A 20,680-nucleotide genomic window follows, 5' to 3' on the forward strand; every position below is an offset into this window, starting at 1 on the left:
ATATGCAGGCGGTCGGACTCGATGATCTATTGAGGTCCCTTCCGACCCTAACATCTATGAATCTATGAATCTATGAACCTATTGAGCATGCTCAATAGCCATATGGAAGCATTAAACATCCACACTGCCCATAAAGTAGGATCACAAAATGTACGTAAGCACCCCAAGGCATATATAAGTTGAAAAAAAGGGATGCTAGGTCATAAATATAGACATGCAGAGTTTCATGCTTTTCCCTTTTTTTGTGGTTGTAACAATATAATACTAACTGAAATGCATAATCAGAAGGGGTTTAAAGAAATAGAACAAATATACAGGGATCATTTAAGTACAAAAGTATGTGGCCCGTCTAGTCTTCTAGTATCATTTCTTAACTGCAGACACACTGTATCATAAGCAGGGATCCAGATTTTCTGTTTGCCATGGAAAAATGCAGATTTTCTCTTTTAAAGGAGAAATTCAGATTTTCTACTCTAAAGGAAAAAAAAACTGGCAAACCATGGGTTTCCCCCTGCAGGCTGGCAGAATTCCAGCCTGCAAGGGACTTCTTGGGGCTGGGGGGGGCAGGACGCAGGGGCAGGGAGTGCCACATGCACATGCACACACACATATGCATGTGGCACCAGGCAGTGTGGTGGAGAGTAGCTCCTGCAGGTCCCTCCAGGTAAGTCTATGGGGGAGGAGCATAAGCAACACAGTGGGGAGGGTGGGGGAGCACAGGTGATGAAGTTTGGGCTGCTAAGCTGAGGTGACCCCTACCTGCCAGCAGCAGCAGGGGCACCACTCTGCACCACAATGCCTCACCTTGGCGGCCATGGCAGCGTGGTGCTCTCTTCCATGCTGGGTCCTGCCAACTGGGCTGTGGAAGTGGCTCCTGCCTGAGGCTGGTTCAGCCCGGTTACAGTCCCACACCCCAGGCACGGAAATCTGAGGGGGCACATCCCTGTGCTCCTTTATCCCGTCCCCCACATATCACCTGTGCCCTCCCCACCCCCATGCATCGCCTATGCCCACATCCCCCTTCCCCACACACCCACCCCCTTCCTCACATGCTGGGGGGCTGGGGCCTGAGGGCAGGGGACAGCAGGTTGAGCGGGGCACCAGCAGGGCTGAGGGGACGGTGGGTCATGAGTGAGGGGCACCAGCAAGGCCAGGGGGATATAGGGCAGGAGTGAGGGGCACTGGCCGGGCCATGGGGCTGTGGGTTGGGAGCAAGGAGCAATGGCATGGGCAGGGGTAGGGCACCAGCATATCAGGGCTTCTCAGCACCACAAAGCAGCAGGAGGGACAGCTGCAGCTGGACCCATGCCCTGGTGAGTGAAGGCGGCAGGGTGTATTATGATTTTCCATGATAAAAAAACAATATCAAATGCTAAAATATATAGGTATATAGAATTTATTTTATCATAATAATTTGAGGCACTGGTAGACTTCCAAATTGCTTTAAAATTGTAAATATGTCAATAAAACATTTTGTTCAACTGATACCTATATATATAGTGGCATTTCATTTTAATCATGGAAAAATGCAGATGGAGGTGGGGATTAATAACAGAATTTGGGATTTTAAAACAGAAAACCAGGATCCCTGGTCATAAGTAACATGGAATTAGCTGGAGAAAGAAACAGCAAAATCAGTAATAGAAGCCAGAGGCGTAGCTAAGCAGCTCTGCCCTGGGGCAGCTGGGCTGCATGAGGCAGTGCAGGCTGCCACCATGCCAATGACAGCAGTGTGATCAGCTGTCACTGTAGGAACAGCTGTTTTTGTGCCCCTCCAACAAAGGTGGCATCCAGGGCTGTTGCCCTGGTCAGCCCCCTTCAGTTACACTACTGATATAAGCTATAAGTGATTAATGAAGAAGAACTCTTATGTATTCCCAAGATTAAAAGGAAATCTCAGTGATTTCAGAGTTTTCATAAAAGGAACTTTCATAATTTGTTAGTTTAATAAATACGTTTTCCTGGAGCCACCTCACCCATCATTTAAAAAGATAATCAAGAGAAGAAGATGAGATCCTGGATGACAGACTTAGTTGTAAAGGCAAGAAAGAAAATCTTGAAACCTTCTAATCAACTACTGACTGTGTCAAAGTAGCAAAATAAATGACAAGGGGTAGGCTCATTTTGGCTGTTGGTGTCTCTGATCCTATACCAATGAAGCCAAAAGGACTTTTACTATTGACTTCAGTGAGAGCAGGATTAAGTTTTGTGTGTGATCTATCAGTTTGTGCATCACATTTGGGTTCTGATTATAGTTGTCTGTCCTGCTTTTTTTCTCCATCTGGACTCCCATTTACTTCACAATCCTTGATATTTAGTAATCCGAAGTAAAAGTTTATGTAGCCTCTGAGTTCTCTTTTTCAGTGTCCTCAGCAAGCTTCATTCTCCATTCATCTTCATAAAATCATCCTGGTTCAGATGTTTCACATCAGTCTTGAAGCAAACAGTATTAGTCATCCCAATCTTGCATTTGCCTCCCTATGTCTTTCCATTTCCAGTTCCTCCTTCATTGTTGTGGTTTCCATCAGCCTTTCATCCATTACTGACGTCTCTTGCAGCTGGTTGCAGCTTCTGGCTGCATTGACTGACTCAGAATCTTTACCTGTCATTCATGGATATATACTTTCCCCTCCAACAAAAATACTAATTTTAAATTTATACCACAATGAAGGATCCTTTATACAAGGATTTCAAAAGACCAGGAAGAATAAAGGAATTATTGCTACATCAAAGATGCCCCAACAATCTGTGTAGCCTCAGGACTAACTGATCACAATTAAATGCTCATGTTTCTTCAAAAACATGTTAGAGCACAGACAGTGCCTCTGCATAATTAACTTCCTTTGTTCTGTTGTATCCTATTGTTATTTACTCACCAATCTGTTTTCAGCCATCATCATCATTATTATTAAATAGCAAATTGCCCGTCAAGAATGATGGGGGGATGGGGATGGGGGGGAAGCTTGCTAACCCTAACCCTACCCCGCCCCCCATGCCACCACTGCTGCTGCCGCTGCCTCCCAGGAGTGGGGATGGGGGGTGGGGGAAGCTTGCCCCGCCATTCCCTCCGTCCCCCTCCACCAGCACCCCGTGCCACTGCCACCTCCAAGAAGCAGGCCTGGGCGGGGGTGGGGTGGGGTTAGGGTCAGGGTTTTCCCTGTCCCGCAACTCTGTCCCCTCCAACCCCACCGTCATAGGCAGCGCTCTGCCACATTGCCGCCTCCTGTCTGTAATGCTCTTGGAGCACTCTGATTGGTTGTTTCAGTAACCACTCAGAGTGCTCCAAAAGTGTTACAGACAGACAGACTAAGCCCTTTTTTATATTGAATTTTATTATTAATGGAAGACCTTATGAACCCCAACGATAGATCAGAGCCTCACTGTGCTAGGCACTTTGCAAACATATCCTTTGAGATTATTAGATATGTTACGTCCATGTTTTTACAGATGCAGTTCAATTGTGACTGCAAATCTTAATATTAATAATCTAACAGTGTGTGCAAACCTGGGAGCTGGAGGTCAAATATTCAGATTGCGATTTCTTTTGTGAGCATAAAAATCAAGCAGGCAACTACAACCAAAGGAAACTAGGCTCCCAGCTCTACTGAAAATTTACTCCTTTCTATGCCATATGTCTTCCTAGTTTGGATTTCATAGCTAAGTTTCTTCTGTGCTTTAATGTTACCTTCTATTTTCTATTTTAACACTGAAGTAATGTGGAACTATTTATATTGCCAGAAATATGTTTACACACATATCTTAACCCACCGTAAGACTTATAAAGTAGGTATCTCACCTGTAACTTGAGTAGGTGCAATTACTTGACTTGCACTTGATGTAGAGACTTCTGGAGCAACTTCAACAGGCAGGGGCGGGGAGGTTCTCTCAACCACAACTGCTTAACATGGAACATAAAACAATCATAGTAAGGCAAGTTTCACCAGCTTCACGTGCAATATTGAACTAGCCTGACCATTAAGAAGCTTGTGGATTGTGGCTCTGCCCTGGCTCCTTGCAGCAGTGACAGCACAGTCAGGAGTCAGGGCAGATCTGTGATCCACTGCCTGGCATGCCCCTGCCTGAAGCATGGAGGCTGCAGATCACGGCTCTGGACCACTCTGTCACCGCTGCAAGATTCCTGCCCAGCTCTGGAGCAGCTCCATGTCCTGCCAGCAGGGGCAGTGCTACAGAGGGACTTGGCGGGGGGGAGGCTATAGCCACTCCAAAATTCCCTTTAGCCACACCTCCCAGCAGTGCTGCCACTGCTGCCCGCTCCACACAGGCAGCGACAGCTGAGCCTGCTCTGCTCCCAGCCACAGCACAGCCTCCCCTCATTCCCCCCACCAGGAAGAAGCTGGTGTCACTGCTGACTGCCAGTGCTGCTGGGGGCCGGTCTTAAAAAGAGCTATAAAAAGAGCCAGCAGCTACAAAGATAGTGCTTGATAATGTGCAACAACTTTATAGCTGATTTCTATCCAGCTTTCATTTGAACATGTGGCAGGGCCCTGGCAGTTGCAGGAGTGGATGCTTTAAAGGAAGAGCACATGAACACAGTATATGTAATTTATCCCTTGTCCATTACCTTTCATGGCATCCACCATTTTTTGTTTAGAAATGCCAGAGGCTACACTCCTGATCCTTCTGTTTAATAGCTATTAATGTATCTATCACCCATGCATTTGTCCAGTCCTTTTTTGAATTTGAGTATCAGAGAATCACAGAAGAGTGATATATATACCATATAAATCCATTGTCTAACATCTTAGCAAAACTACACAGTCCACCCTGACACAACACAAGATACAACACTCTAACCTGCCATACATAAAGCAGAGGGACCATAGCAGCCTATATTCTGCTTCTGTAAAGGTTGTTAACATAGGCTCAAAAAAGCCTGGACGAGGACCATGCCCCCTCCTACAGAAGGCAGTAAAAATCCTAATTTGATGATGGGATAAAATTCCTTCCTGACCCTAAATATGCCAACTGGTCTGACCCTGTGTGGAGGGGCAAGATCCTCTAGCCAGGAACTTCTGGGTTAAAGTGCCAGTAGGAGCACTGGAAAACCTTAGTAAAAATTCCCAACCTTGGCTGCAGCCAACACATGATGCCTCTGAGGAAGGCTTGAGAACCCCCCTGACACATGTAGCCATAGAGAAGTGGAGAGAATTCCATCCCAGCCCCCTGAGGCAATCAGCAAAACCTAAAAGCATGGGAAATACCCACAGTAGAAAATAGGCATAGCTATGCCTAGATCATCCCTGACCAATGGTTGCTCAACCTGTTTTTGAACACCTCCAGTGATGGAGAGTCCACAACTTCTGTAGGTAGTCTACTCCACTGCCTTACTATTTTAACAGTGAAAACATTTTTCCTGATATCCAATCTAAAACTACTTTGCTGCAACTTTGAGCCATTGGTCTGTGTCCTACTCTCTGCAGCAAGAGAGAAAAGGTGTTCTCCCTCTTCTTTATGCAGCCCTTCAAGTATTTGAAGACTGCTATCATGTCCTTCTTAAGCTCCTCTTCTACAAGCGGCACATGCCTAGCTCCCTCAGCTTCTCCTTGTATGACTTGCTTTCTAAGCTCTTTATCATTTTTATTGCCCGCCTTAGGACCCTCTCTAACTTCTCCACATGCTTTTTAAAATGTGGGGCCCAAACTGCACACAGTATTCTAAATGAGCCCTAATTAGTGCCGAGTACAGAGGCACTATCACCTTCCATGTCTTGCACTTAATGCTTCTATTGATGTACATATTGACTATACTATCTGCTTCTACAACCTATACTACTGGCCTTTACAACCTCCTGTGGTAATAAGTTCAAACCTCAAATTAACTATGCCCTGCATAAAAAAGTACTCATTCTTGTTATTTTTAAACTGTCTCCTGCTAACTCTAGTAGGTGTCCCCTAGTTCTAGGATGGGGTGAATAACAGTTCCCTATTTGCTTTGTTCACACCCTTCAGCTAAGTACAGACATTCAAGAAAATTAAAATGGGTTCAAAATGTCCACCTGATTTAAACTGAGTTCGTCCCAGTGCTGACCTTATATTTACAGACCCAGTCTCAGTGACCAGAAATCAATGCAAACCTGTAACTGTACAGAAGTTACATGCATACAAACTGGTCTAAATAACTGCAAAACCTGTTTTAACATAAATTTGGAACAATGTAGTAAAGAACTTACTTGATTTAGGTCAAACCAGTGCAAGGAACTGCTGTACACTTTTTCTGTGCAGTCCTGGGGCTGGGAAAACACAGCTGCCAGCCCCAGGGCTGTGCTTTTCACTCCCCATTCCGCACTGGGCTATTTTTTGCACCCTGCCCCCTGTCCCCTTCACCCCCAGACCAGCCAGCCACCCTAACCCAATCCTGGAAGCCACTCTGGGTACAACTGCGTTTATCAGCATTCACTGCTTCTGGAGCCAAGCAAATAAGTCCTGGTGGGGGGAGGGGAGGGAGGGATGAGGGTACAGATTCACTGGAGGGTCAGGAGGTTAGAAATAGCTCCTGGCCCCACAAGCTGCTCCGCAGACTCCACAAGCCTCCCTGATCCCTCCAGACTGTCCTGGACCCCAGCAACACTCTGCAGGTCACACCTGCCCCCCACTCGTCAGGGTTTGTGCCTGCCCACCCCCGACCCTTGCACCTGATCCTCCACCCCACCCCTGGGTTGCACCCACACCCCCATCCCCAGTGGACCTCCCACCTCCCCCATCCTGACTTACCCGATATCAAGCAGACATTTTGAACCAATTTAATCGCCCCCAAATGTCTGTACTTAGCTTTCATTATTTTATAGTCCTCTATCATTTCCCCCTCAGCTTTCTCCTTTCCAAACTAAAGAGTCCTAGCCTTTTTATTCTCTCCTGGTATGGCAGCTGCTCCATAATCCTGGCCATCTTGGTTGCCCTTCTCTGTACATTCTCTAATTTTACTATGTTATTTTTGAGATGTGAAGAACCACATACAGGGTTCAAGTGTGAGCTCACCATGGATTTGTATAACAGCATGATGATATTTTCCATTTTGTTTTCAGTTCTCTTTTTAATGAAGACAACATTTTATTAGCTTGAAGGTCACCACTGCATATTGAGCTAATTTTTCAGAGAATCATCTACACAACTCCAAGGTCTCTTTCCTGAGTCATAACAGCTAGTCCAGAACCTAGCATTGTATTTGTACAGTTGATCTTATTTTCCCCCACCTTGAATGCAACAACTTTGAAGTCCAACTGTCATATTTTTGCTCACTCACTTAACTTTGTGAGATCTCTCTGCAGCTCCTCTCTTTCAATTTGGGATTTGACTATCCATACTGAGTTGTCATTCTCACACTGAAGGTTCCTCAACCTTTCATGACAATCTATAATATCTGTCCTTGTCTCCTAATAATTCTTCCAACATTTGCTCCACCAAAGAAATTAACCTCTACATCTGCCACTCCTGCTTCTGTGTCTTTCCCCTTTCTATCTCCAATGCATGGAGAAACCTGCCTGTCAAATCACTACCACTTCCTAGTTAATCTTTCTCTGAAAAGCCTGTTGCTAACAAGTAGGATGCCAGTTTACCAGAGAACAACAGTAACTTGAATAAAACTACTAGGGTGCATACATTCAATTAGTGAGGCATGGCATGGTTCTATTGTTTTTCAGCTCTGGCAGACATTATATTTATTGTGCATTATGTATGGTTATCAAAAGATACACTGTAACGTGCCAGCTATTAAACCAGTTTATCCCAGAAGAGCAGATGAGCTACAAAGAAGTCACTCGTTGAAATAGCATCTTTTTCATGGCATGGAAGTATCCTGTGATAATTTTAATGTATGGCCAGTTGGCAGGTGTGATACTTGTATATACCATACAACAAATGTAACATCTGCTGGGGGCCTACATTTAGTTTCTTACTTTCATGTCTGGTACCCAATCTAAAATTAGTGTATAATTTCTTTGGGTTACAGAAAATATCTTCCTACTGTAAAGTACCATTGACATTGTGAAGTTTACCTACTGGGTTTTTTTCTACTCCTCTGGTAATTTGTTTATTTATAGAACTTCACTTTTAACTGAACAATTTTTCATTAATGAAATGCTGAGGTTTACATCCATGTCTCCCATGCATCTCTTGTGGATTTCTATGGGAGTTCTGTACACAGAGCAAGTACATATCAGGGTTCATGTGGACATAACCTAAAAAACTATATGCAAGTAGCTCCACTGATTTTAATTGGGCCTGCCTGTATAAGAAGCCCTTACAGTTGTAAGGCCTTGCAGGATGAGGTCTTTAATGCATGAATCCAGAGTTTCAAAAATGCATATAGATTCTGCAGCTGAAAGGAACATGCATCATAGTTTACCATTTCAATCTTTGATTCTCCAGTTTTATCATTTACTTGAGAGGATGAGTCAAGAGTTACCTGGAAACTGTGGCTGCAGGTTAATTGTTGAAATTCCAGGAGAAAGCTGAGGCTGACCAGGCTCTAGTATAGTTTTTTCTTGATCATCAAGTGAAGCTAATTCCTGAAGAAAAATTGATTACAAAAATAATAATTTGAAGATGTGCTTTTAATTCAGTTCATTGGAAAGTAGTGGCTAGGAAAAATGTGACAGTTCTCCCATATAAATTATTGGATAGTAAAACACTGAGCATACCTAATCAATATATTATATTATGGTTGCATGTAATTTTTAAACAATAGCTTGCTATTTAAAATTGCCATTGTCTGAAGTAGTCACTTAATTAGATTCACGGTCCATGTCTGTACTATTTATAAATCGTTCACTCTTGAACAGTTCAAAATGTACTTAATTTAAGTTTTTCATGTAACTTTATATTTTATATATAGACCTATACAAGAGTGAATCTGGGGAGATGGGGCACAGTGGTGCAGGTGCGCCTGTCTTGATTCCTGGTTCATATAAAGTTTAAAACCAACTGCCTGGCAATGGCAGCAGCATTTCTAACCAGGCAGCAATGAGTCACTTGACTTAAGAGCTCAGTATAATCTACCTGATTCCTTCTAAACTCTTAATTCCACAGGTGTTAATGACCCTTTCTCCTTTTTAATGCTCTTGATGTTATAACTAATCAAGCTATCCTTTCTTCAGCAATTCTGCTGTCAGTTAGCTGCTCCAGGTAGGGTTGCCAACCCTCCTGGATTGGCTGGGAATCGGCATTGATCTCCCGGTGACTACTGAAAGCAATCTGGGAGATTTTAATAGGATATTTAAAAAAAGAAAATCTCCCGGAACAGCTTCAGTCAGAGTTGGCAACCCTAGCTCCTGGTAATGTAGCTGCTATTTAACAGCATTGTGGACTGTTTTTAACTCTAGCTAAACACATTAACTCAAGTGTGGAAATAACTTTTAGTGAAAAATTAGATGCACTGCCAACAAGTTCAAGAAGCTAGATTTTGTTTTATGAGTCTGGAAAAGAGATGTACAGTACAAGCTGTGTTAACTGCCATTTTAGTAACCAGCACACTCTACTAACTGGAATTTCCAGCTGGCCGGCCGGATGTGGGAGGGGGCGGGAAAGCTCGCATGTAGTGGCGGGGGGGGGGAAGGAAAAGCCCAGTGGTGGGCGCGCCCCCTGCCACTCCTACCCCCCACTCCACATCTGACTGAAAACCCCTGCCTCAGGTAGCCAGCATTTTTAGATTATCGGCACCCCACATTCCCCACTCATGCTGGATAACAGAGCTTTTACTGTACATTTAACTCTAATGACTCATGAAATAACCATTTTTAAAACTATTTTTGCCTAGCAAATTGTGTTTTATACATAATAGCAAATCAATGTATATTCCAATAACGTTATACTTGTTTTTGCTTTGATTTTAACTGGAATAATATAGCCATAGGCCCCTGGCATATTACTAAATAATCTAATTTCTTTTTAACCAGAGAAAAATGTGTTGCTTTATATGGGATGATGCACAACACCATCTGCACCTGCCTTTTCAAAATCCTAGATCGGCCCATGGATCTATATTACCCATGCAGAACACACACATGTATCTGTAGATCTCTGACCATTATGATTAATTCTCTTATCCTTTGTCTTGCACCTTTTATTTTCATATGATTATGAAGCCTGCACACCTATAGAGAAGTAAAATGAAGCACAGCTATTGCTATTCCTACCAAATCAAAGCAGAAAGTTTTAGAAGATTGCTTAATGCAATACAGTACTCTATTTTAGAGCCTTGCTTTTCATAATCACACAGACCACTCAGTGGAGAAAATAACAGCATGCCTCAGCAAAAGCTACATAAACAAATACCAAACAAATCCTTGATTTGTATGACTTTTTAAATGTTTTCTGTTAAAAAAAACACAAAACATGTTGATGGTTTCTGTCACAAAGATGTGTAAAGTATTACAATTACATAACTTCATATGGAGGAAATTTGAGTCATAGGCCACTTCTACATGTGCGTGGACGTTTGTTTCCCGGGGTGCACCTTGTCCTTGGGGAATGCCTGTGCCACATGCCCTCTGCCATGCAGCAAGTTACCCTGAGTAGAGTAGGGGAGGCTGGGGCCAGCACTGGGCTGGCCCCAGTAGCCTTACTTGGGGTTCTGGGAGCCTCCTGGGGCTGCAGCAGTGGCAATCCTGCTGCATAGAGCTTGGTTGGCAGCTGCAGTGTGACTTTAGCCAGCCAGGCTCTGGTTTTGAGTGGTTCATGCTGCCCCCATGTATGCCACTTTTTTCTGCAGGTTTTTTTGCTCCCTGGATATCCTTGCAGCACAGAAAACAACTGAATGTGTGGTATATGGTGCTGCAGACATGTCTGCGGTGATATCACACGTCTGCACTCATCTGGACACGGCCATAGTGTTTAAGCAGGCAGGAAACATTAGATCATTTGGTTTTGTCTCCTGATTACCAGAGGCCATTAAGTTTCACACTGTACTGAGCACAATAATTTGAGTTTAACTAGCAGATAACTTGTGTGTTGGCTCAGGTACACTTTTCAGTTTTGATATGGATCTCAAAAAAAGGAGACTTCATTCCTTCCCTTTAGTTTGATCCAATGGTTAATCAGCCTCACTCTTTAAAATATGTGCCTTATTAATCATTTGAATTTTACTGCAATACATTTTCAGCCACACATTTTCATAACCACATGGAGCTTAGTGCAGTTGTTTGGTGTTATAGGCCATGTGTAGATGAAATAAGGGACATGTGTGCACGACACTTTAAAGCGGGTTAAATGCTTTTGCAATAGCTTTAATGATGTTGATGTTTGCAAGTGTCAGTGGCATATTGCACAGTAATTCCAGCCGCTGTAGCAAATTCAGCAGCGTAATGCACCTTGAATGACTTGGGGTGCAGCAAACTAAAACACCTCCGAGGAGTTTTAGTTTGTTGCCCTACAGCCGCAGAGTGAAGCACTGGGCTTCGTGCAGCTCAGGGGCTCTGCAGGAAGCTCATGCAGGCAGCCTGACAGCAGCCCGGGAAGGCAGGCTCCGCCCAAGAAAAAAAAAAAAAAGCAGTGAGCCTGATCTTTATTTTCCCCGCCCTGAAGCCTGCCTGCCTGCCTGAGCTGCACAGGGGTCCAGTGTTTCCCTCTGCGGCTGCAGTGTCCCCTGGGACCACCCGAGCCGGGTGCCGCCTGGAGGGGAGACAGCGCTGCCATGGAGGGAAGCACCTGCACCAACCCCTGCAGCTCAGGGACCACTCTGCCCACCAGCAGCCCCTCCCTGCCATCGGAGAGGCAGGTGAGTGCATGGGTATGTGCACGACACAGGCATTTACTTGGCCCTAAACTGAAGTGGTGTTTTCAAAAACCCACTGCTTCAATTTAGGGCCCCCACTTCATCTACACATGCCCTTAGTGTATTTTGCAAACTATCCATATGGGCCCCAATTGAGGGAAGCATACCTCATCCAGATAGCACCTTAATTACATACTTAGTTTTAATTCTGTGTTTACAGCCCATTGAAGTCAATGGAGCACGAGCATATGCCTACATTTAACCACAGGTTTTGCTGAACAGTGATGGAGTATTGAACCAACACCCACGCTTTATGGCAATAACACTGAATTGGAAGCCAAAGCTTTAATGTTTATGATCCGGGATCTGGGTTTTCCATTTCCCATGGAAAAACAGAGTAAAACACAGATTTTCTCCTTACCAGACTAAAATGTGGATTTCTCATTTTAGCAGAGAAACCTGCAGATTTTGCAGTGTTGCAGCCTGCAGGGGGCTGGGAGGGAGTGGGAGGAGGGCAGTCAGGCAGTGGGCACCATGTGCATGTATATACACATGGCCCCAAGCAGCTTGGAGAGCAGCTCCTGCAGATAAGTGTGTGTGTGGGGGTGGAGGGGCAGGGGGACTGAGGCCGCCACAGGGAGGGAGGGACAGTGTTGGGCAGGGCTGGGGCTAGGGCTGCTGCCTTGCCAGGCAGTGTGACGGGGTTGGGGCCCGGGGCTGCAATACATGGCCACAGGGCCCTGCCAGGGAGTGGGACAGGCTGTGGGTGTCCAGAGGCAGGGGGGTGGATCCCCACTACTGCACACAATCCTGGGGGGGGAGGGAGAGACCTGCATCTCCCAGATCTGTGCACGGGACAGAGGCGGGGATGGGCTGCGCACTGTGGGCTCGAGCTCCCACCCTGCTGCCCTCCCCCAGGGCCTTCGCAGCCTGACAGGTGTGACCCGGTGCTACAGGGCAGAGCGCAGCCACACAGGAAAGCTGGTTGCAGCTGCAACCTCCGTGTTTCCCTGGTGATGCATCCCCTACATGCGTGGGGGCAGCATGGGCAGCAGTGCAGGGTTGTGGCTCTCACTGCAGCCCCACGCAAAGGGGAGGCATTGCCAGGGAAGCGCAGAGCTCGCAGCTGCAAGCAGGTTTTCTGTGTGGCCCAGAACCCAGGTCACACCCACTGGACTGTGGAGGCCCCAGGGGAGAGCAGCAGGGCGGGAGCCCAGGCCTGCAGGATGTATCCGCCTCCACCCCTGCCCCATGCACAGATCTGGGGGGTGCAAATCCCCCCGCCCTCCAGGAGTGGGTGCTGCCCCCCCCCCCAAACCCACAGCAGGCAGCAGGGGCAGAGCCAGGCTCCATGCTCTGCTCTGTTGCAGCAGTTGCTGCCTTCTGTCAGGGGCAGGGAGCTGCAGACCCAGGTCTTGGCCCCATAGCCCTAGCAGCTGAGGGCCCCTCTGGCAGGTCTGGGGGGAGGCAGGGGGTGTGGGTTGGGGTGAGGAGCACTAGCAGGGCTGGTGGGCTTGTGGAGGGGGAGTGAGGGGCACCAGCAGGGTTAGGGCGACTGTGGTGGGGCTTTAATTTTAATCACAGATTTTGGGGTTTTATCAGAGAATTTGCAATTTTTTTATCTGGGAAAACCAGGATCCCTGTTTATAATTCCATTTTTCATTGTCATTCATAAATATCTTTTTCTTAGAAAATCAACTAGTATGCAAGTACACTTCCCAGTATGTGTATTAATAAATGATTTTGCACGGTCATCCCTTCCAACTGTAACTACCATTTTCCCATCTGCGCACTTCTTGCAATTATGTGTAAATCCCACGGGTTTTGACAACTGTGCTGTACTGTATTTATTTCACAAAGGTATATAATATACAGTTCATGTTTTACCTGCTCAGGGGCTGCAGTTGCCACTACAATCAGAAAAAAAAGAAAAGAAAAGGAATTAATTAGTTTACATAGAAATAATATGTCAAAACATGTCACTTTAATGCATACTGTTACTTTTTATGAATTCCAGGCCTTAAAACCAAAGACCTATACAGTTGTTAGCAGAATTAAACCCATGTTTTACAATTCTGAGTCTGAATCTGATGTCCCAATGGTATTAATAAGAAGCATCTTTGCTGCAATCAATGGCTTTACCCTGAAACCAGAATTTGGCACACTGTACCAAGCAATCCTGTCGCCTGCCTCTTTATATCCCTTGCAATTTTTAGCTCCAGAGCAGGTTCTTTTATTATTTTCCTAAAAGCTGTTAGAGCTACTAATAAACTCATGTATGTCTCCAAATTAAACAATTCTAGTTTTGCGGGTTTTGTTTTGAAGATGTTGCAAACTTTTAAAAAAATCTAGTCTTCTGAATTAGAGAACAAGGGAGGATAAAAGACTCACATTAAATATAGTAATAAACATGTGCAACTTCAGAATTTGGCCCAAGGAATCCCTGGGAATAAACAATACATACCAAATGCCAAAAGGTCCAAAATTGGCTGGTATAATCAGTATAGCTTCACCACTGTCAGTAGAGCTACAATGAATTACACCAGCTGTTAATCTGGCTGAGTAACTCATATGATAGGGGTGAATCTTCCTTCCTCCCTCTCTCCCTCCCTTCCGCCATCCCTCCCTTCCTTCCTTAATATAATATTGTTCCGTTCTGCTATGATAATGAATCAGACTGAATACCCCATATATCAAAATTGCCGTTTGAAATTAAAATATTATGGACTCAAAAACATCAGAACACTCCTCAGAATCATATTTTTGCCAGCCTGTATTCTGTTCACCAGTAGTGTGTTGGCAATGCATTCATTTTTGCACATGCTGCAGGCTTTCTGTATTTCTTTGCTTCTGCGTTCATATTAAGCATGTTAAGAGTAAGGTGCTTGTAGCCGCTAATGATTCTTAGAAGAATTTGCAGAAACCCATGCAAAGGCGAAGAAAAATTTACAGAAATTAACATTCAGAAAGGCCTTAGTGTAAGAAATAAAACAGTGAAGAGCCTTGTCATATTCCAGAGATGCCTAATAACTTTATAGTGCCAATGGCAGGTGGCTGTAGTCTAACTGCAGGGTGATGGTATAGTGATTCTTATAGTAGAACAAAAGTTTTCTGTTTCAATTATTCACAAAAACAAGTCCAAACTACTTTTTTTTCTCTCTGTGTAGATATTTTAGTGTCTGAAAGGAGCTTTTCAACAGCAAAACCTAAAAAGCCAACATCCTATGACATAATGCATCCAGTTACATGGAATGGTACATTATTAAGAAACAGCAATATAAAAATAGAATAGGCACTATACACAAACTATAGAAAAAGGTATCTAAAAAGAAACACATGCACAAAAATATAGAGAAACTAAGCTACAGTTCCAAGGTCCTTTTCCATTCTCACCTTCTTGCACAGCCACCTCAGGCTCACTTTTCTGTGAGAAGCTCAGTGCCTCCACTGGCTCTTCCTTTGCTGGGAGAGGTGGAGGAGAAGTACCTTTAGCAACAGGCTGAGTAATCTGGGTCTTGCCAATGACAGGTGGCTGTACTCTAACTGCAGGGTGATGATATAGCTTGTTTCTGTGAGAGCCAGAAACCGTATAACCCATTCCACCAGGGCAGATTTCCTTAAAAGCAGCTAGATGTGGGATGGGAAAATATTCCTTTTAGGTGTCTAAAAGTGCAATCGTTTGACACAGTGGAAAATAAACAAACACTGCTAACAAATCAAACCTGCTACTATACGAACATGTTCATAACAAAGTATTTTATATTTAGAGAAAAACACGGACTGCATGCTAATATTACTGAACATCTCTGAAAAAATACTTTAGGACTTAATTCAGCCCTCTGTAAGAGGATTTGACTCTGGTTCCTTCAGCTATGTTAAATACACCACCACATCCATTTTTTTATTAATCTAATTTGAACAATATATTATTTCTGAGTGAGAATGGTAGGACTCTTCCCCACAAATTGCCATGGTTTACACTTCATAAATAACATATTTACTATTTCTATAATTGCCTACTTGCAGTTACTAGATAATAAAGCAGTTTATTACCGCTGTAGTAGAGATATCATGCTAAAAATCTAGGTTCATAAGGTTAATTCATGAAATCTTAATTAACACACAAAAAATAACAAAGATTGTTCATTTGGTATTTTTAACAGCATTACTTGAAAGTGTGCTAAGACAGGATTGATATATAATCAGATCATTCATCAGAGATAAAAGCAGTTTAAAGCTAGGGGCCCCTGTTCTGACCCTGGGTGACACCCTAGGTCCTGTGGTTTGGGCCAACAGCAAATGAAGAAATATGCCTCTGTGATCAGTCTCCTCAAATACAACTGATTCCTATGCTATACTTGAAAGCTCAGCAGATCAAAAGTAGTCCAGTGAAAGCCTCATTAATACCTTTGCTCCAAAAACAGCTATGTTTATATGGCAGAATAGAATATTATCTTAGTTTTGGGGTTTTTTTACATTTTGAAAAGCTGTTATTTCTGTAATATTTCAGAAGACAATATTTTGTCCCTGTTATTTCCGCTTGAATCAGGACAATGGGTTCATTTTAAATTGAAATGAAGCTGCTTACATTTGTACATTTAAACTAGAGACAATACTGTAAGATGACGCAGATACGATGTATCTGGAGACCTTCTGGGGAACTCTTACTTGTAGAAATAATTTGCTATTTATTTATTTTTTAAATGGGTCAATTCTGATGTTGTCATTTATTTTTTTTTTTAAAAACCTGTCATAGTTTTCTTTAATTCATTATTTAATATTATACTTGTGTTAACAAATTTAGATTAACATGGCTAACTGCCTCTCTTTACTTATGTTTATATGGTGGGCAATATGTATAAGAAGAAAAGTAAGGGTCTTGCCCCTCCATGTGAGTGACATATTTCATCATGGTTTCTCAAGAACCATGTGAAGAAGCTCAGCTAGTGAAAAGCATCATAGGTTCAAGGAGGTGAAGATTTGCCCTGCATCTTAAAAAACTTACAGGTGGGGCAGGGGGACATTCTCACTGGAATTTCAGCACATCATTAAACTGTTTGGAGTCAGTAACTATAAAACCTTGCTCAATTTTTCATTTGAACTTGACCCTCCCAGATCTTTTGTACAGGGTGCACATGATCAGAGGAGGGAGGGACGGTTTCATTTTGATTTAAGTATTTTTTTGGTAAATGCTAATCTCTATTATAATCAAGCTTTATTTGACTTAACAAGGATTTAATAGACATGACAGGCCCAAGCTTAAGAGCCAGTTGCTGAGTTTCTAGTCAGTTGCAGGTACAATTTTGTGGGGATGAATGTTATCATTTAAAAATCTAGTTAACTGCCTGAAGTTGTATCAGGTAGCTTAATATCTATATTGCCTCACCTATGGGTCTAATTACTTAGAGGCACAAAATTGGAGGTCAGGTTAAATTTAGCTTCTTCAAAAAGGAGGCTTCTATATGTGTTTCTTACTTCTAAAATGGTCACGTACAGAATTGCTATTTAATTCCCTATTAGAGCATTAAAACAAGTGCCTGAAATGACAGTATGAAAAACTGGTCAAAGAAATTCCACAAATGTTGTACCTTGTTTTTGCAGTGAGTACAGACAGAATTTTAGTGGTGCAAAAATGCACTGCTAAATCCACCTTCCATTAAAGTTGATGCTAACATTCTCATTGATTTCAATGGGCTTGGGGATAAAGCTGGTTGGGAATTTTCTTCTGAAATATTTTCTTGTTGTTGAAAAATGGCAACGCTTAAAATTTTCACAGGACAGTCAGAAAAGATGTCTTGAATCCAGAGTGGAATTTCTGGTCACAGTTGAGAAGGAAAGAGAAAGCAAGACATCCATCCATGCTATAATAGCTTGTGGGTAGCTTGTGGGTTAAAGCACTCATGTGGGATATAGAAAACCTCTGGCAGAATGAGAACCTAACTTAGCATTTTGTGGGGGGTAACTGGCACAGGAGAATGGCAGGCTCAGCTACCTCACTGCCCTGCTAATTAGACTGCTGCATGGCTTAGGAGGCAGCCCACATGAAACAGGTCTTACTTAAGAGCACTGCAGCCAGGCACAGGAAGTTTACTATGTAGACATGACCAATGCCTCAAAAGCTCCTATCTTTTTGTCTGTACCTTTTACAGAAAAGGCAGCAAGTGCACTTTGGTTTAATGTAAACATAACCACATGACAGTGACAGTGTATGCTAAATTCCTCTTTATGTAACAGAAATTAAACATTTACAATTGCACACTTTGGGGTGAGACTATTTGCTAAAGCCTATCACGTCATAAGGAAAATTCCATCCTCATTATGAAAGCATATTTAATCAGGACAACAACAGAAGATACATTTAACTGTTCTACTAACATTTACAAAACCGGCATGAGTCCATAAGACCAAAAAAGAAATTGTTGGATGTGGGAAAAGATGTGTAACATATACAGAGTGTGGGCATGTGTATGTGTTTTCTGGGCACCTCTTACCTGTTCCTGGAAGGGGACATTTCTCACAGTGTGGGCCCCAGGCCTTGCCAACACTGCAACAGCAGAGCTGCTTGCTGAGCTGAACAGAGAGAGGGTGCATGCACTGCTTTCCTGCACTGACAAACCGGTAACAGGGCCCTTTCTCTTCAGAGACCAAAGGATTATCAGCTGCAGCAAAAAGGGAAGGAGGATGCTAGAGTTTACATGAGAAACACCACAGGAGTTCCACGACCAGCTAAAGATTGATATCGCTGTTCGGCAACATTTTAAAAAAATGCCTATGCCTCTCAATACTCTGGACACAAGGAGAACAACTTATTTGGCATCAAAGCATCTGAATTCAAACTAGCACTACACAAAAGATAAAACTGTATTTTAGAATACAAGCTGATGTCCAAACCAGAAGCTGCCATGCTTCAGCAGCGTAGAATTAGAGACAGCTCTCTTTCCCATGCATGAGCGCTGTAGCATAAGCTTAAAGCAGGTGAACAGGTATACAAAACTTTGACAGGCTACAGATAGTCATTACACGGTCTTGTAAGTCTGAGTGTTGTATGTAAACAGGACTGCAAAAGGACTACTTTGAGCATTAAGGGGCTTTTTCTTAACTGGACATGACAATTATATCTACTAGCGAATTGCCCATCAAGAATGATGGAGGGGACGGGGGAGGACAATGGGCGGGGATGGGGAGGGGGAAGCTTGTTAACCCTAACCTTCCCCCCCCATGCCGCTGCTGCCTCCCAGGAGTGGGGGAAGCTTGTCCTGCCATCCCCTCTGCCAGCACCTCACACCACCACCACCTCCAAGGAGCAGGGCCGGGGTGGGGTGGGGCCTCCTGCTCTGTCCCCTCTGTCATGGTGGCACTCCACCATGCTGCCGCCTCCTGTCTGTAATGCTCTTGGAGCACTCTGATTGGTTGTTTCAGTAACCTATTAGAGTGCTCCAAGAGAGTTACAGAGAGACAGATGGAGTAAGCCCTTTATTATATTAGAATGTTTCACCTTGCCACATTTAATACATTTTTAATGACTGATGGTTGGGTATTTCTAGGGAACAAAGATATTTTTCAGTTAAAACAGCTAAGGAAATGGAACCATTTCAGATAACCTCAGTTTGTTTCATGGCCATACTCTTTTTTCCTCTTCTCTTCCTTGTCCCCAACTTTCATATGATGTTATAGTCCACAGATTTAAAAATCTTTTGGTGCAAGAAAATCAGTAATGTCTTAACAGATTTTTGATCACTACATATACAAACGGCCTAGTGTGGAGGTGCTGGGAGGCTGATATTTATTCAACCTTATTATTTCCACAAAAACTACCTTATAGTTTTGGGTAAGATTTAGTTAAATCAAAAAAAAAGAGCAAAGAATTTCAGGAATGTGGACATTGATGTGAAAGCATATATAACAAAGGATTATAATGTAATTATTTCTATTTTCTTTTTGAAAATGGAAAAGGATCTTCAAAACTATTAAAAACTTGTTCAGTAGTTGGTCATCAACAGCCAGCAACAGAAAACAGTGATTTAAGAACTCAGAGTTGATATGCAATACAATAGCCAGGGCTACACTGGACATTCTAAAGCCACAACTCAACTAGAAAAAGTGAAGGTATGGAGGGTGAGTCTTTTATTTGTAATATATGTATATTTTCCACTAGTTTTTTACATGAGAAAGTTACTTTCTTTAATGTTTTATTTTCTAAAAGATATTATGATAGGTTTATGGCATCAGAAATACGAATCATGTAAAACCTAATTAAGAGGGGAAATCATATGCTCTCAGGTGCTTACGACATTTTCATTTTGTTAATACATATTTAACTAACATGACAGGAAATTCTTGGAATCAAAATGTTTTTGTTAAAGATTCAGCACATTTAATTAGAAACAAACATTTAATCACGTAATTACTTCAGTTGGTATTCACTGAACAACACTAAAATGACAATGCTTATGCAGTCCCACACTGCCATGCGTCTTTATACAGATTTATCGTATGGAAATGACATATAACTTTAACTTTCAGTAGTCCAAATAACTTAGGTTTCCTCTGTATCCAAAGTACTAAGTTTTTACCCATGTCAACCGTAGAAGAACAGAAAGAATAAAACTCATGAAACATGGTCCCAGTAATAGAAATTAAATAAACAGATAGTTTTAAGGATAACTACTGTAATACTTTTGCATTGTTGCATTTCTATTAGCTTTATTTCACAAAGCCCAGCCCCCATTCCCCACCCCCCAGATGTTACACGTGCCATGGGATATATGAGAGTTTCCCACAGCAAATGATAACATGCCATTCAATGAATTTCTCCTGAGATAAAATGGCCAATCCACCACGAAAAAAACAGGTCTGCAACAAAACAGTTTCTGTTTAAACAGCAACTTATTTGTCAAGTTGAGAGAAATGTAATGTTTAGCCAGGTAGTAAGCATCTGCATTTCAGATTATGT

At 42.9% G+C, this 20,680-nt stretch overlaps 1 protein-coding gene across 3 annotated transcripts in view; it reads right to left on the reverse strand.

Moving 5' to 3' along the window:
- The window catches only part of LTBP1 (latent transforming growth factor beta binding protein 1), a 212,997-nt gene that overhangs the window by 92,576 nt on the left and 99,741 nt on the right, over positions 1-20,680 (reverse strand). The window contains exons 7-11 of one of the 3 annotated variants that reach the window (XM_025193791.1): positions 18,219-18,386; positions 15,121-15,354; positions 13,615-13,637; positions 8,422-8,524; positions 3,797-3,898 (exon numbers count right to left, since the gene is read on the reverse strand). In XM_025193791.1, the coding sequence (XP_025049576.1) occupies positions 3,797-3,898; positions 8,422-8,524; positions 13,615-13,637; positions 15,121-15,354; positions 18,219-18,386 (630 nt within the window). The remainder of the gene's footprint in view (positions 1-3,796; positions 3,899-8,421; positions 8,525-13,614; positions 13,638-15,120; positions 15,355-18,218; positions 18,387-20,680) is intronic. The other 2 variants (XM_025193792.1, XM_025193793.1) reach the window with 2 other exon arrangements.

This window comes from Alligator sinensis, unplaced genomic scaffold (genome assembly GCF_000455745.1).
Source record: "Alligator sinensis unplaced genomic scaffold, ASM45574v1 scaffold1473_1, whole genome shotgun sequence".
NCBI classification, from domain to species: domain Eukaryota; kingdom Metazoa; phylum Chordata; order Crocodylia; family Alligatoridae; genus Alligator; species Alligator sinensis.